An 18095-nucleotide genomic window follows, 5' to 3' on the forward strand; every position below is an offset into this window, starting at 1 on the left:
CAGTGCTATAAATTTTCCTCTTAATACTGCCTTCAAAGTGTCCCAGAGGTTTTGATATGTTGTTTCTTTATTTTCATTTGTTTCTAGAAATTTCTTGATTTCACCTCTTACATCTTCTATGACCCATTCTTCATTCAGAAGTGTGGTGTTCAGTCTCCACATGTTTATGTTGTTTCTCTGAGTCTTCTTATAGTTGATTTCTAGTTTTATTCCATTATGGTCTGAAATGACACAGGGAAGTATGTAACATTTTTTAAATTTGCTAGTGCTCATTTTGTGTCCCAGGATGTGATCTATTTTGGAGAAGGTTCCATGAGCAGCTGAGAAAAATGTAAACTCTGCTGTAGTTGGGTGAAATATTCTATATGAGTCCAACAGGTCCATTTGGTTAATGGTGTTCTTTAGTTCTGAGACATCTTTACTGACCCTTTGTCTGGAAGATCGGTCTAGTATTGTGAGAGGTGTGTTGAAGTCTCCCAGTATTATTGTGTTGGGATTTATGTGTGACTTCATATCACAAAGAGTTTGATTTATGAAAGTAGCTGCCCCTATGTTTGGGGCATAGATGTTGATTATTGTTATTTCCTCTTGCTGGACTATTCCTTTTACCAGTAAGATGTGACCTTCTTTGTCTCTTCTAATAAGTTTGGGTTTGAAGTCTAACTTGTCTGATATCATAGTTGCTACTCCTGCTTGTCTTCGAGTACCATTAGCATGGATTACCTTGCTCCAGCCCTTTACCTTGAGTTTGTTCCTATCTTTACTTGTAAGGTGTGTTTCTTGTAAGCAGCAGATGGATGGATTCTGGCTTTTAATCCATTTTGCCACTTTATGTCTTTTTATTGGGGAGTTGAGGCCGTTTACATTAAGTGTGATTATAGAGAGATAATTTTTAATTCCCAACATGTTAAGATCTTATTTCTGTTTAAGATACTGTTTATTCTTCTTTGCTTAGTTGTCTGCTGGATGGGAATTCTTGTTTCTTTGGTTCTGGCGTGTATTACCCATTTCCTCTTTGCAGTTAATCTCCTTGAGTATTTTCTCTAGCGCTGGTTTTGAAGACATAAATTCCTTCAGTTGCTGTTTGTCATGGAAGCTTCTTATTTCCCCATCTAATTTGATGGATAGTTTTGCTGGGTAGGAAATTTTTGGCTGGAAGTTGTGTTCTTTCAGAGTTTGGAATATGTTACTCCAAGCCCTTCTGGCTTTCATAACTTGGTTTGGGAAGTCTGGAGTGATTCTAATTGGTTTGCCTCTGTATGTCACGTGGCCTTTTGTTTTTGTTGCCTTTAAGATTCTCTCCTTGGCTTCCACATTAGTCATTTTGACAATTATGTGGCGTGGGGATCCTCTTCTCTGATCCTGTCTAAAGGGAGTTCTATAAGTTTCCTGGATCTGTGTATCGACCTCTTGCTCTATGTTTGGAAAATTTTCTGCTATTACTTCCTTGAAGAGATTGTTGATCCCTTTGGTTTCACCTTCTTTTCCCTCCTCTATTCCAATTATTCTTAGGTTAGCTCTCTTGAAATGGGCCCATATTTCTTCAATGTCAGATTCCTGCTGTCGGGTTTTTTTTTCTAAATTAGAAACTATGCGTTCATTTTTAGAATGATCATCTTCAAGGAGCGAGATTCTATTCTCCATGTGGTCTAATCTGTTGTTTATACTTTGGATTGAGGCCTTTACTTCATTAATTGCATCCTTTATCTCTTTTTGACTCTCTCTAAATTCTTTTCGAAAGTCCTCTATTATTTCTAAAGTTATTTTCCTAATTTGATCTTCTAGAGATCTTTGGATTTCTGTGTTATCAGATTCTGATGTTGTGGGGTTGTTGGCATTCACTGCTCCATTGTTATTTCTCTTTCCCATGATTTTGGAAGTTTGTGCCTTCTCTGGGTTCTTCCCCGAGTCACTACGAGTTCACTTAAGATGCTCTGGATCTCGTGTCTGTGGTATCTCAGTCACCACTACTCCTTAACTGGTTTGTATCACAAAGTCTCAGACCCAGGGAGTCAATCAAGGCTGCTTAGACCGTGGGGAGTGCCAAGTTGGGCGTTCTCCAGTGGGGAGTTGTGACTATGGTATGATATCTCTGCCACTGCCACTCCCCCCCTGGGCTGCACTGCTAAAATCTCCGACCCAGGGAGACTATCTGCGCAAGTCCCTGGGAGCGCAGTACTGGGATTTTTTCCCTAGGGGTCACAATTTGACTCACGGTTATTGAGTGCGCTGATGGAGCTGTAGTGAACTTGGTGGATTCGCTGCTGCCGCCACTGGCAATATGGCACCACTGCCACGCCCTTGGCCGTGATGCGGCGTATTTCTTCTCTGGTTTTGAACTCCGCTCTGAGTCCCTGCCAGTTGTGCTGTGCTCGGCCCTTGGGAGCTTTAGATGTTCCCTGCACCAACAAAACTGCTGACTGCCGCCCGGCTGTTCAGCACCTGCTCACCTCAGCTCGCTGTCAACCGCTCCTCTCAGGCTCCTGGTGGCTGGTTGAATGGATTGGTCTAGGGCCGTCCGGTGAACTCACCACTGCCGCCAGCAGTAAGACGCTGCTTCTGCGTCCTAGGCCGCGAGGCCAAAGTACCTCCTCTCTGGATTTGAGCTCTGTTTTGAGTCTCCCTCCTCTCTGGAGCCTGGTGCTGTTAGGGGAGATGTAGGCCGCTCCGCTCCGGCCGCTCTGCGCCCGGCTCTGGCTGCTCTGCACCGCGGGTCTGGCCACTCCGGCCGCTCCGGCCGTTCCGCAACGCGGCTCTGGCTGCTCCGACTGTTCTGGCCGCTCCGCTCCGGCTGTTCTGGCCGCTCTGCTTGGCTGCTCTGGCCGCTCCGCTCAGCTGTTCTGGCCGCTCCGCTCCGGCTGCTCCAGCCGCTCCACTCCGCGGCTCTGGCCACTCCGCGCGGCCGCTCCAGGCAATCCGCGCTGCGGCTCTGGCTGCTCCGGCTGTTCTGGCCACTCCGCTTGGCTGTTCTGGCCGCTCTACTCGGCTGCTCTGAACCGCGGCTTCGGCTGCTCTGCACCGCGGGTCTGGCCACTCCGGCCGCTCTGGCGGTTCCGCGACGCGGCAGGCCGCTCCACTCTGCGGCTCCCCCCAATCCGCGCTGCGGCTCTGGCCGCTCAGCGCCGCGCGGGCGCGGCACTTCGGGCTGGTTTTTTTCTGGTGTCTTGTTTTTCCAGCCCTTTTTCTCTGTCCCTTGTAGTTACCGTTTTTATTTCTTTGCTGGTGGTGTTTTCTGGCTCTGAAAGGCGCTGGTTTTGTGGTAGTAGAGTTGGATTGTTAGCGGGACTTGTAAGTGCCGCTTTCCTCCGTCGCCATCTTCCTTTTCTTTTTTTTAAACAAATTTTTTTATTGAACATAAATGGTATACATTTAAACTATAGTTGGTGCCCTCTCCCCCCCGCCCCCATTTTCCCTTCCCCCCTCCCACCAATGGTTGTCCAGGTTAACCATGTCTTATTCATAATTTTACACATATTCGGATGTAGACTCTCGTTAATCAAGATCAGCCTTCCTCCTCTCCTATCTTTCCATTCAAACTTTGCTGATATCTCCCCTCCATTATCTGGAGTCCCATTGGTATCCTCTGTATTCCCTAGTTTGGGCATATTAGAGGAAACATATGTCCCTTCTCCTTCTGTGCTTGGCTGATCTCACTTAACATAATGTTCTCCAGGACTTTCCATCTTCTTGCAAATGATATAATTTTGTTCTGCTTTATGGCTGAATAGAATTCCATTGTGTGTATTTCCCAAAGTTTTGCTATCCATTCATCTGTTGATGGTGGTCTGGGTTGGTTCCATTTTTGGCTATTACGAATTGTGCTGCTATGAACATAGGTATGCATATGTTGCTGTATTTCTCTGAATTCAACCCCTTTGGAAAGATACCCAGGAGTGGTAGAGCTGGATCATATGGTGGATCTATTCCCTAAACAACAGATTTCTAAATAACGCATGGGTCACTGAAAGAATCTCAAGAGAAGTTAGAGATGTTTGAATTAAATATAAATGAAAATATAACGTATTGAAATTTGCAGGGTGCAGCAAAGGCAATATGTTGAGGGATAGGTATAGCACTAAATAAATATATCACAAAAGAAGATCTAAAACCAATCTAAGCATCCACTTTAGGGAACTAGAATGGGAACAAATTAAATACAAAGCAAACAGAAGAATGATGAAGTTATTTTTGTCACTGTTTTGCTCTATGCTAAGTAAAAAATAGTCATCCATATGAGATGGTATTTCCCAAAAATTTCCACCAAACTCCTCAAAATGTCAAAGACAGGGATTTTATGCCTATTCCTCTAGATTCTGAGAGCATAGTCTATAGTAACTCAATGAGGAAAAAAATCACAGTTTATCTGGAGCCTTATGTTTTATCCTAGAAATTAATTTTGATATTTTAGTCTTGCATCCTATTCATGAACATATCTAAGCTTATCTTAATACAGAAAACAATGTTAGGACTCACAATTAAGTTTCTTTTTGATTTTTTGATTAATTCAAGTTCCAGAGAGATGTGCCAGGTCTGACCTATGATTCCACACATGGCATGGCATTCTCCACAGTACTTCCATTTGAGAAGGGGACATTGAAAATATCAAGTCCCCGCGCTTGGGAGGCGGAGACAGGAGGATCGCGCTGGTTCATAGCCAGCCTTGCTGGCTTAAGAGACCCTGTTTCCAAATAAAAATATAAAATCGGTCTGGGAGTGTAACCCGGAGGTAGAAGGGTTTCCAGGAACCCCAGTACCACACACACAAAAAAAGTTAAAAACCAAAACCCACACTTCTGCAAGCCCAAACACAGCACATATGAATTTAAAGGGCAAATGAGAAGGTGGTTTGATGCATATTTTAAAAACTGCTTACAAATCAATAAGGGAATAACCTATCCAAAAAACATGGTCTAAGGACACAAATAGGTAACTCACAAAAAAAAATAAACTGAAGTACTCAAAAATGAAAAAGCACTTAATCTTACTAAAAACCAATGAAATATAAATTAAGACAATCTGATGTGATTTTATACAGTCTAGAAAATTATAATATTCATCATAGGCAAGTTTGATGATGAAAGGGCATTCACATACAGGTGATCAAAATTTTTGCACAGATTTTCTGGAAAGTAGGTTGCCAAAGCATATTAAAAAGAAAAGGCGTGAGCCTTTTGACTTAGTCATTTTCTGGGGACTTGTCCATAGACAATTATTTCAATGTGCTAGAAATGATTTAGTTGCAAAAATTTTCATTTTAGGCTTGAATATTTAAAAGTTTAAAGCAATCTACATCTCCATCAATAAGGAACAGATAACTATATAACTATAACTATATAGAGCTATATAATAGAATATATTATGACCTTAAAAAGAGGTTAGCCGGGCGTGGTGGCGCACGCTTGTAATCTCTGTACTTGGAAGGCTGAGACAGGAGGATTGTGGTTCATGGTCAGCCTCGGCTACTTAGTGAGGCCATATGCAACTTAGTGAGAACTTGTTTCAAAATAAAGAATAAAAAATAGGGCTGAGGGTGTAGCTCGGAGGTAGAATGCCCCTGGGTTCCATCCCTGGTTCCATTACAAAAAAAAAAAAAAAAAAGGTTACAGATAAATTTAAATTTGTTTTCCCTAAAAATATTGTTCCTAGGTACAGAGGGCAAAAAGCAGATTTTAAAACAGAATCTACCAAATGCCATTTTAAGAGGAAAAATGTGAATATACAAATACCTGTATCTATGCCCAGAAAAAGGGCTGGCAGGATAGCCGGTAGCTAAACCTGGTAAGAAAATATCTCTGGTGAGTTGGATTTGGGGATGTTTTTTAGATTCTCTTGTTTGTAGATTCTGGTCTCTGTTTCCTTCTGGAAAAGGAATGAGTGGGACTTAACCCAAGCTTGTAGAGAAAGGAGCTGAATGGCCCATCTGGAGAGGTGGCAACCAGAATGTTTGCAAGTTCTAAAGACATGGAGTGGCCTGCTCTGTGGCTGGCAGAAGGCATGTGCTTGTTTGGGGGGTCTCTTTAGAGAGCAGGGGGTGGCAGATGAGGTTCATTCAGAGAGTCCAAATCCAGAAGGATTCCTCATCTGTGTGGTCTATAAGTTGACCTCACATCCCTAAAAAATGCCCAGGCCCCAGGCTTGCTTTCAATCCAGTTCAGGGCCCTGTGAGTCATCCCTGAAACCCTAATTATAACACCCAAGTCTGCTATGTGCAAAAAACATCTGTCATTGTTTCAGTCTGTCTGTGTGTACAGCATGCAAACTGGCCCGGTGATGCAAAACTATTTACAACCCAAAAACCTTTGCGAGGTGAGGAGGGATCAAGCCCGGAGTTTCCAGCTGAGCTTCGTGACAAATCAGATGAGCAGGTCATGTCTGCCACAATCCATATGCCAATTCCTAGGGCCACTGCCGTGGTCAGAGTTACAGGTTTTCAGCACTTTTCTCCACCCAGCAAAGTCTCCTAAATATGTGTTTTCCCTGTTGGTTGCCAAGGCTTGGCAGAGAGAAGGGAGCAGAGTGTGTAATTGCAAACCCCTCATTTATCAGCTTCTGCTGCTTTTGTTCCACCCCATTACATGCACCACTTAGCCAGGTAATCTCCTGTGCCTCTTGGAGGTACGGTAATTACACAGAGAATGCCTCAGACCTGGCAAGAGATGACGAAAGAACAGCGAAGACACATCATCTGTCCTCTGCACCAGGACGATTGTTGACTGACCTCATTCAAACTCTGATTAAAGGCCCAAAGGGGCCCAAGCCACAGATACGGTCTCTCTTTAAGCATCTAATAGTTTTACCTAGAAAGACTGATCTCAAAAGCAAAAGAAATAAATAAAACCAATCAAACAATTTTTTTTAAAGCCTCTCACACAGACGCTGGTAGTGCAACAGTACAATCAAATGGACACATAGTATTTGGGGAGGTTTCTAAGCTTTTTAAAGTTTAAGTAGAAAATCAGGATGCTGCTTAGCAACACTTGCTAAAACTCACAATGTTACATCCTCTCCAAACCGGAGCTGGTATTACTATACCAATGTTGGTATATTTGTTATGCAAACAAACTAAAGTTACTTATCCAGGGCGATGGGAACCATATGAATTGTGAAACTTTCCCCTGAATTTTGTTTTATGATTTACAATCACTTTCACCCTAAACACCATCAAGGAAAACAAACCTTATTTGGGGAGGGGGTGGTTTGGTACTGATTTTATTTTGTTAAATCACATTAACTGGGGCCACAGATGCAAAAGAAAAATTTAAACTAAAAGATTATGAATCCATGCTAAAATGTGAGAAAGTTTAAGATGAAGAGATTTTTGAGGAAAAGTTACAATTATCAAAACGGAGTCAATAAATAGAAAACTTGGACCAACCATTTACAGTTTTGGATCTGAGATGTCCCCTAAGGCTCCTGTGTCGGAGACTTGGTGCCCAGGCAGCAGTGTTAAAAGCCAGGGCCATTGAGAGGCGATGGGATCCTAAGGGCTCTGGTCTTGTGGATGGATCCATCCATTTCTAGATCCTTGGCCTACTGGTTTTGAGAGGAGGGACTCTGTTATAAAAGCAGGCTCCCTCTGCTTCCCCACTGCTGTGAGTATAGTGTCTTTGCACTACCCTGTGTGCCCTGCTGTGATGTCTTTTTGCCTTGCACAGGTCCAAAAGCAATGGATCATGAATAAGGTCTCTAAAACTGAGCACCAAAGTAAATCTTTCCTCCTCTATAGGCTGTTTATTTACATTATTTTTGGTATTGGGGATTGAACCCCAGGGCATTCTATCTCCAAGATACACCCTCAATCCTTTTTTAGTTTGAAATAGGGTCTTGCTAAGTTTCTGAGGTTGACCTTGAACCTGTGACCCTACTGTCTCGGCCTCCCAAAGGCTGGGATTACAGGTGTGTGCCACCACACCCGGCTTAGGTTTATTTCATGTATTTTGTCATAGCAACAGAGAGCTGAATAACACAGCATTTTAAAAGGTCCAGGTACTGAAGCTTTATAAGTTGTTTCTTTAAAGCCTCCACAAAACCATTGGTTTTTATATTTCAATTACCAGAGTAAAAAAAGGGGGGGATATTTTAAAGTTTATTTTATAAAGCTGACATAATGCTAACATTAAAACCTAAAATAGAGAACAAACACTGCACAAACAAAAAGGTCCCAAACAATGGGTCAAATCTAGCAGTATATACAGAAAATACCACATATTCAAAAAGTACTTATTTCAAGAATTTAAAGATGGCTCTAACATAACTGAGTCAATAAATATCTTTAAAACATTTTGAACATTATCTCCTTCTGCTTGAAAAACTAATGAAATGAAATATTAAATCTTAGTAAACTATGAAGATAAGTATATATCTATATCTATCTCTATCTATAGATAGAGATAGATATCTTTTTTTTTTTTTTGGTGGTACTGGGGTTCCTGGAAACATTCTACCTCCGGGCTACACTCCCATACCAATTTTTATATTTTTATTTGGAAATAGGGTCTCTTAAGCCAGTGAGGCTGGCTTCAAATGTGCGCGATCCTCCTGTCTCCGCCTCTCAAGCGCAGGGATTATAAGCCTGTGCCACCACGCCAGGCAAGATAAGTAAACATATTTTAACATTGTAAAAATAATGCGTATCCATATACACATATACATAAAACCAAAAAGTCAGGCTCATTAACTGTTAAATGCATGAACATTAGCAGTAAATCTACGAATAAAAGAATATCTACTGCCTTAAAATTGCTCTTAAATTTCTTGTCCACACTATAAGAAAAATAATTACAAATAAGAATATTAAAAGGAGGCGGGGCGTGGTGGTGCACGTTTGTAATCTCAGCATTTGGGAGGCTACGACAGCAGGATCGGGGTTCTCGGATGGCCTCAACTACTTAGTGAGCCCTTTGCAACTCAGTGAGACCCTGTTTCAAAATAAAGAATAAAAAAGAGGGATGGGGTGTAGCTTGGATGTAGAATGCCCCTGGGTTCCAACCCAAGTACTGCAAAAAAAAAAAAAAAAAAGAATATTAAAAGGAAAGAGACAAAATTCTCATGATTAAAAGGTACACGCCATCTGCCTGGAAAACCTAAGAGAATCAACTAAATGGATCTTAGAACTATTAAAAATATCAATATGAGAAAAATAAATGTTTGGGGTGGTACTGAACCACCCAAGATTGAACCCAAGGGCACTGCACGACTGACTTGCACCACCACTCTTTACTTTTATTTTAAAACAGGGTCTCACTAAGTTGCTGAGGCTGGCCTCAAACCTGCAATCCTTCTCAGTCTCCTAAGTATTGCGATTACAAGCATAAACCACCATGCCGGGCTCATATACACTTTAAAAGAATATCTCCCTATCCAGTCATTCATCAGTTTCTAAAAAGATGGTAATCATGATTATCTTTCTGTGGCAGAATTGCAGGTCATTAAAATTCTCTTAGGCCTTCCTTAATTTTTCAAACATTCTAGAGAAAATACATGTTAACACTTAGAAGCATTAAGTCATACTTATTTTTAACACAAGAAAACAACCTTCTAAAGACAGTTGCATTGATGATGCAAGAATTTGTATATGCAACCACCCTTGATTACCATAATAAAGAGTGTTCGGGATTAATGTTAACAACACAGTCCGGTGTCTGGTGGCTCCACTTGAGGTCTCTTGCACTAGACGCCTCATGAGGTCATGCTCAGAGGTGCCCAAGGCAGGGATGAAGACAAGACGAATGAGTCCTCAAGTAGCAGAGAGGAGAGGTCTAGCGCCAGCCAACTTTATCCAAATCGAAACCTGGAGGAACCAGGACACTGCTACCAGGTTTCCCAGGCAGAAAAGTGAATGTATTGGAAGACTCAAATAAAAATAAATAAATAAATAAAAATAAATAAATAAATACAAAGGCCAACCAGCAGCAGGCTGTCTGTTATATAAAGAAGTTTTGTGTCCAAACCCTTCTTAAGAAAATTCTAACCATCCACAAGTATTTGAAGAGCTCACTCAGGTGAGGAAAACAGAGTCTTTCACAGTGAGAGTACAACAAGAAGTTAAATGCAAAAGAGAGTAGAATCCACCTGGCTAGGGGAGGGGCTCCATGCGAAGAAAGTTATTTCCTCTGTCTTAAGATAAACACAGCACTAGTAAAAAGACCTACAACTCCAATAAACTTCCAACTCTTTCTAAGCTCCAGTAAGTAACAACTATTTAAGTCATATTCAATACAACAAATTTATAATTGACCTTGATTTTTAAGAGCAGGTGCAAAGAGAACGTACCTTGCGCTTGAATTCCTACAAGAGAGTTCTGGTAGTCTAGATTTCTGGTTCTCTTGATACTATGAAAGATTTTTAGATTTGCCATTTAATAGGGGACATAAAAAAGCTAACCTGAACTGGGCACGGCAGTGTAAGCCTATAATCCCAGTACTTGGGAGGATGCCAGTACAGGAGGATCGCAGGTTCTAAGCCAGCCTCTGCTACTTAGCATGACCCTGTTTCAAAATAAAAAAAAAGGCTGGGTGTATAGCTCTATCCCCCAGGGCTGTGTTCAATTTCCAACACCCAAAATAATATAAAATAAAAATAAAAACCAGAACCCCAAACCACTGTAAAAATTCCCTCCATCCTCTTCAAATCCTACTTAATTCTATGCAAAAGGAAGAATATGTATAATATGTATAATAACAAACCTATTATTTCTTTTGCATAGAATTAAGTCCATTAAAATTAGGTGATGAAAAATATCTGAAATTGCAGCAAAACAATGGCCAATTTGGGGCAATTCAAAAGAGTTAAAAAAGAAAGAATGATACAATTAGCATTGTTAAACTGAAGTTTAATAACACAGGACCGCGCATCTTTCATGGATAAAGTATAAGAACATTGTAAGCAATTAAGAGATCTCATCCAGAGTTCTAATTCTTCCCTGGTCGGCAGGACAAGGCCTCGAAGCACCTTTAATAACGGCTCATAAATCCACAGCAGCATTATAAACGTCAGATCACACTTTAGATAAAAACCCATTGGTTAAGCTAGAAGGTTCCCCAACAGCAGTTGATTGAGGAGCGCTGGTTCTGGAAGTGTCCCTCCCGCCTCCTTCCCACCAGCCGTACAGGCCACACCTGGGAACTTGCTGGGCAAGCACGCTCTCCCACCTACGGAATCAGAAACACTGGGTGGGGGCCCAGCAACCTGTGCTGACCAGCCCTCCAGTTGATTCTCACTTAAGGACACCGCTGTAGAAGAGACTAAAAGCTTTGAGTGTGAACCCAAGCACACCATGCCTAATTCAATGCGTACAAGCCATTCTCATTAGGGCTGATCCAGGCCTCATTAGTAGCAACGCTGAGCAAGACTAGGACCTTGTTCAAAATACATTTTTGAAAAGGTTCTTGGAAATCGGTCCAGTGGAAAAATTGTCTATTTTTTCCTATGTTACCACAGTAACAGTAAGATAAAGCATCATTTATTCCTAGAAGAAAAGTCCCCCTTGCAGGGGACATTGAGATTTTGCAAAAAGATCACTTTCTCCCAAGGAAACCAAATTTTGGAAAAGAAAATAAGGAAAATTCAGTCTTGAAGTCTTCCCTATACACCTTCACAGCCCGTGTTCTGAGCGAGCACTCCCTAATTATGACTGCCCGGTTTGGAAAACATGTGTCGGAGGCAAACTTCCACTGTCCACTCAGAAAGAAGACATGTCCATGTAATGGAGAAAAGAAACGTCTTACTTCAGTCGCCCCAATGATTCCTCAATCCTGGCTTCCAAAAGGAAGGTGACCTATTCCACCTCTGCCCCTCCGTCCGTCACATCCTATGACATACTTCTGGTTGACATCCAGTCCTCGTGTAGGAGTGCTGCTAGAAAAATAATGTTTATACCTGGGTTATAAACCCCATTTCTGTCGCACACAGTGACACATGCCTGTGATCACAGCACTTGGGAGGCTGAGACAAGAGAATCACAGATTGTAGGCCAGTGTCAGCAACTTATTGAAACCCTGCTTCAAAATAAGAAACAAGAAAAGGGCTGGGGGTATAGCTCAAAGGTAGAACATCCCCCTCCCCTCAGGTTCAATTCACAAAACAAAAATCACTTCTGTATCATAAAATCAATTTTATTTTGTGTATAGCTTTTATTTTATAGTTTATAAATGGCTTCCACATTTACCATCACATTTGATTATAACAACAACCTGTGACATGGTTACTGTTTTATTATTCCTAGTTTACAGATGATAAAACTGGAACTTAGTGCTCACCTCCATAAACAAGTGATTATTAAAGATGAGATACAAATGCTTTGCATAAAAAATTAACCAATGCCGGGCATGGTGGCACACGCTTGTAATCTCCGCGCTTGGGAGGCGGAGACAGGAGGATCGTGCAAGTGACCCTGTTTCCAAATAAAATATAAAATAGGTCTGGGGCCGGGCGTGGTGGCGCACGCTTGTAATCCCCGCTCTTGGGAGGCAGAGACAGGAGGATCGTGCAGGTTCGAAGCCAGTCGAGCTCACTGGCTTAGGAGACCCTGTTTCCAAATAAAAATGTAAAAATAGGTCTGAGAGTGTAGCCCGGAGGTAGAAGGGCTTCCAGGAACCCCAGTAGCACCAAAAAATAAAATAAAATAAAATAAAATAAGTCTGGGAGTGTAGAACGGAGCCCGGAGGTAGAAGTGTCCCATCCCCAGTGCCACACACACATTATATCTGTTCAAAATACTTCCTAAACCTGCTTGAGTCTGTCACCTACTCAATACTATTCACCAGAAATCACCAGGGCAGGTTTATTGATTTGGTGGTATTTTTCTGGCTTAGGATGGGTAAAGAGTAGGGAGAGAGGTAGGTAAAAATGGACAAACTCTCCCGGTCACAGACTTCACATAACCTGCAATGATACCTGGAATTCTATGGGGTTCCAAGTAACAACAATGATGATGATGTTAAGATTAACTAAGCTCTTACTACATACCAGGTGCCATTGTATGTATGGTAAATATATTTATTAGCCCTCTTAGCGTCTCCATTTTACAGAGGAGAAAAACAAGGCATAAGAAAACTAAGTACCTAGCCTAAGATCATCTTGATCCCTGGACACTGAGGAGGTAGTATACAACTCGAGGTGCCAAGTCTACCGGCAATGGAAACCCGACTTGGGAGGGCAGCCACCATGGAAACCTGGGCGATGTTTCCAAAGTTGCTATGTGGGTAACAGTCTCCCACTCTGTCACTCAAAGCATTCAGCGGCTCCCCGTCATCAAGCATCAGCTCAGACTCCTGACGGCCAGTTCCCTCTCAAGACTACCCGTGAGAAGGTTTTCTAGGTCTTGCTCAGCGATTGGGACACTGCCCAATTCGCCTGGAACTGCCTTTAGCTAATTTAAGAAAAAACGAGAGAGGAAGGCAGCTTTGGAGGAAATGTGGCAAATTAAAGATGCATGTGGGAGGCAGTTCTAGTAAACGCACAGAACAGCTCTGAATTTTCTTTAAAGAAATATAAATAAAAGAGAGTCTTGACTGGTGTAAATTACTCCTGCTTTTATCCCCCCCCCCCTACATTTTCCAACTGCTCACATTTGGGAACTGTATGAGCCAGCTTTTACATATTGATTGATCCTTTTATGTTTATACATCTCTTCCTTAAGGAAGGAAACAGAGCTGGAGCCGAAGGCAACGCTCTTAGGCAAGAGAGCGAAATTACGTGATGGATGGATGTGGTCTTCACGGAGGAGTGTACTGTGATCCGGGCTGGGGCTAAGGGCAGAAAACTTTCAAAGACTTCCTTAGATTTGCTTAGATTCAAACGTGCCTCTAATTTTCACTGAATAACCACCTTGAGATCCTAGCCGTTGAGTGGAAACCAATTGAACATCAACTGCCCAGGGTGTTCTGCGTAATCTCTTCTTAAAGCAAAGTCTCAGACCCGAGATCTGTCTCTAGGTGATTTTTCATATCAATATTTCTCCCACACTCTTTAAGGTCCAACTACTGACTGTGGACACTGTGGGCTTTACTCCCCTCCTCTATAAAATGGGAAAAAATTGGCATGAAAACCCAAGGAGTTATTAAATTAGAACTGAGCCTGGCACAGATTGAGCACTTTCCCGGTGTTAGCCACCCTTACTACTATTATTTGCAAGAAACACTAGGGCAGGGAATCTGTCCAAGAGGCTTCCACTGTATCTGTAATGTTTCATTGTTTTTTAAGTTTTTTTTTTTTTACATGAAAACAATCATCAGCCCCACACACATATATGCAGAAGGTCGTTTTGGGGTAAAGCTGCCCATAATAATGTCACCTGTTGGTGAACTTCAGGCGAGGATGCAACTCTGGCTCACCCGCTTCCCGGACTCCCTAAAATTTCCTCTAGAGTCTCCTGCTGCGACTCTTAATCAGCTTTTCAGGGACAGGATTGCAGGAGGGTCCCTGAACCCCCTGGAATTGTACATGGCACTGGGTGATGCTGCAGCTCTGGGCGTTTGGGGCGGGCGGGTGGGGGGCGGATTCCAAAGCTTTCCCCAGACTTTAATGGCCCTACCGAGAGCACCTTGCTTTACAGGGCGAGACGGAGATACCGACAATCCACCGGAAGGCTGCAGCAGGAACCCGGACACCTGGGCTGCTAATCAGCTGTCTCAATACCAGAGAGTCCAGGCACCGCGAGGGGCAGGAGCCGGCTGCGCCGCACGTGACGCTGCGCCCCGACCACTTACGGACGCGGGGAACCTCGCGGCGGCGGAGCGCACCCGCTGCGCGACCCGCCGGGGTGCGCGGGGGTCTGGCTTCCCCTCCCCCACCCCCGTTCCTTTCCAAGAACGAACTCAAAGGAAGCTAGCAACGCTCTGCCGAGGGCTTCGCTCCTGCCCTCGGCTGACATTGAAACCACATCTCCCAGGGAAGTTAATTAAAAGAACGATTAATCCGCGCAAAAATCCAAAACCTACCCCAAAGCCCAAGAGCTCTTAAAGTTGCAAGACCGAGGGCGCCTAGGCAGAAGGTGAACTTCTGTCCGTCTGGGCTAAGGGGCAGCGGCAGAGGCCACCGGGGGCTCGCACGCCGGCCTCCCCCCCACCCCCCGCTCCCAGGCGGCCATCGACGCCGGCGAGGACCGGTTAGGAGGCGGCCAGGTGAGCGGGTGGGTGTGGGCATGAGTGTGAGCGGCCGCGGCGGATTAAAGTTCAAGCCGTCCACACTGCGCTTCCCCTCCCCGGGCGTCCTCACGCACCGCCCGGGCGGCCCCTGCCCGGGGAGCGCCGGAGTGCTCCCGGCCCCTCTTTGTAATTCCTAAGTGACTCTCCCAGGCTCCCACCCATGAAAAGCATTAGCCTCCCTCGCTCTCCCGGGCGAGCGCGGAGCCCCCCAGGGGAAGGGGCGCGGGGCGTACGTACCCAGCGCGAGCAGGGCGAGCTGTCCAGCCGAGGTGACCATTGTACGGGCGGCGGGCGGGCTGCAGCCTCCTGCCCTCCCTGCGCGGCCCGAGTGGCGGAGCGGCGCCGCGGTGCGGGGGAAAAAGGCGCTGGCGAGGCAGGGCCGGCCCCCGGCTGGGGCGGAGGGAGGACCGCGCGCCTCTCCGCGGGCACTCGCCCGCAGCGCTGCCCCCGGGCGGAAACGCGGAGCCGCTGCGGCCACCTCCCCGGGCTCGCCGACCACCCCCGGCCCCGAGGGGAGCCCCCCGGAGGGCACAGGGGGTGGGGACGGGGCGGGGCGCGGCGGCGGGGCGGGGCGCCCCGGGATCCCTGCGCCCGGCCGGGCGAGCCGGGCACCCCGGCCAAGGGCACGGCAGGAAGCGCCGGGCTGGAGACGCCACCCCCAGGCTGCCCGCGCCCTGCGCCCGCGGCCCCGTGTGCCCGGTCGCCGATCGGCCGGCCGGCGCCTGGGCGCAGTGGCGGCCTCTGGGCTCTAGGCGGCAGAGCGGAGCCGCCCAGGCCCGGGTCACCTGCGCAGAGGCCCGCGCCGGGGACCTCTCACCGACCCAGGACTAGAGACACAGTCAGGAGCCGGACCTGCGAGCCTGGCCCGGCGCCTGCCAAGACCAGGCGCCAGGAGAGTGCCTCCCGTGATTAAACCAAGGATTGGTTGAAACTAGGTTTTTCGCCTGCGCCCCCATCCTCACTGTGAAGATGAGGGAGGCGTTGCGCTCCCGACCTGGCACTGATAAAGGAAGACACATTTCTGTCTCTGAAATGGGAGCCTAGTGATGCATCAGCCCGGGAGCGTGCAGCAAGTGTGACCCGGGAGAGGGAAGTTGGGCTGCAGTCGCCTAAGTGGCCCCTTCAGGATTTGTGGTTTGTAGCTGGTTCTTGGTGTTGGAATTTGGAAGGTGGATGGAACAAAGGAAAGAAATTTGGACCCACAGGTTTCTTGGGGGCTGTCCGTAGAGGACAGCACACCTCAGAGTCAGGGACCAGTCATAGAACTCACAGGCTGACCTCTGTCTTCTCCCTTCTCCGGCCTAGCTTCTCCTTGGTTATGGGCGTAGGGACTCTCCTGCTCTTCTGCTTGGCAGAGGCTGAGTTGACTTTTGCCAGCTTGTTTCAAAGAAGAAGAGGGACCTAGATTCAAAAAGGGGGCACCAGGCCATTTGTCTCAACATTTGGGTAGAAAGTACCCAATTTGGGGTCGGAAGTGTAAAAAAGGAGATTTTGAGAAGGATGTAAATTTGTGTTGGTCAACCGTTCCCTTCATGTACTTGTCAGAGGACGCTTGGTTGTTCTTTAGCCCTTAGTGACTTGCATTGGAGCATGAGGGTCTCATGATAAGTTCTGGGGTACATTTTTTCCTGGGTTCCCTGCAGAGGTGCCTCCTGACTCCCTACAGCATCTGGGGTCCATCTCCTTCAGCTTGATTCCTGACCTGTTCTCATGATTTCTGTGTCTCTCCCCAGAGAGTCTGCCTTGGCTCCTGGAAGCAAGGAATCAGGAGTCTCCCAGCTCTAGACCGGAGGTGGACCTGTCACCTTGCTTCTTCCTGGAACATGTCAAGCTCAGTGGCTGCCCAGCTCTCTGGGAGTTTTGGCTCCTCTGCTCCAGTGCCCACACATAATTCCCAGATGGAGAAGAACCAGTGGAATCGAGCCAGGGGCCTGGTGTCCTGAAGGGCTGGAAAATCTTTTTAATAAAGAGATAATTTTCCATTTTGCAAACTAAAGGTGGCCCACACCTGTAATCTCAGTACTTGGGAGGCGGAGACAGGAGGATCGTAGGTTTGCAGCCAGCCTTAGCAATTTAGCAAGGCCTTCCACAACTTAGTGAGACCACGTTTCAAAATAAAAAATAGTTCAGAGGTAGAATGCCTGTAAGCTCAATCCCCAATACTACAACCACCAAACATAAAAAATAAAAAATAAATTACTCAAGCTGGGCATGGTGGCTCATGCCTGTAATCCCAGCATTCGAGAGGCTGAGACTGGAGGATCGTGGTTCACAGACAGCCTCAGCTACTTAGTAAGGCCCTCTGCAACTTAGTGAGACCCTGTTTCAAAATGAAGAATAAAAAATAGGGCAGGGGGTGTAGCTTGGAGGTCGAATGCCCCTGGGGTTCAGACCTGAAAAAAAAATTATTCAAAGTACATTCTAGCTGGATGTGGTGGCAACAGTTGTAAACCCAGCATTAGGAGGTTCGCAGACAGCCTCAGCTACTTAGTGAGGCCCTTTGCAACTCAGTGAGACCCTGTTTCAAAATAAAAATAAAAGTATAGCCAGGCGTGGTGGCACATGCTTGTAATCCCCGCGCTTGGGAGGCAGAGACAGGAGGATCGCGCAGGTTCGAAGCCAGCCATGCTGGCTTAAGAGACCCTGTTTCCAAAAAGAAAAAATAGGTCTGGGAGAGTAGCCCGGAGGTAGAAGGGCTTCCAAGAACCCCAGTACCACCAAAAATAAATAAATAAATAAATAAATAAATAAATAAATAAATAAATATTATATTCTAATGCTTGAAAATTATTAATTCTCCCCAAGATTTGTCTGCCATATCTGTGGTTTTATAACCTTTCAATTCATTCTTGTCCAACAGAAAAATCAGGGGTTAGATTTTGGTTTATTTCATTTTTATTTATACATCATTTGGGGGGGGCATAAACTGGACCAAATTGTTTTTTCAAC

The 18095-nt window shown here is 45.2% G+C and overlaps 1 protein-coding gene across 1 annotated transcript in view; it reads right to left on the reverse strand.

Annotated features, from left to right (window-relative positions):
- Positions 1–15423, reverse strand: part of TGFA (transforming growth factor alpha) — a gene marked incomplete at both ends in the record, with an annotated part of 106309 nt that extends 90886 nt beyond the window's left edge. Inside the window, one exon of the mRNA XM_080711388.1 lies at positions 15384–15423. Within this exon, the coding sequence (XP_080567514.1) occupies positions 15384–15423 (40 nt within the window). The remainder of the gene's footprint in view (positions 1–15383) is intronic.
- Positions 15424–18095: the final 2672 nt, after the last annotated feature.

This window comes from Muscardinus avellanarius (assembly GCF_963383645.1).
Source record: "Muscardinus avellanarius genome assembly, chromosome: 15".
Lineage (NCBI taxonomy): Eukaryota > Metazoa > Chordata > Mammalia > Rodentia > Gliridae > Muscardinus > Muscardinus avellanarius.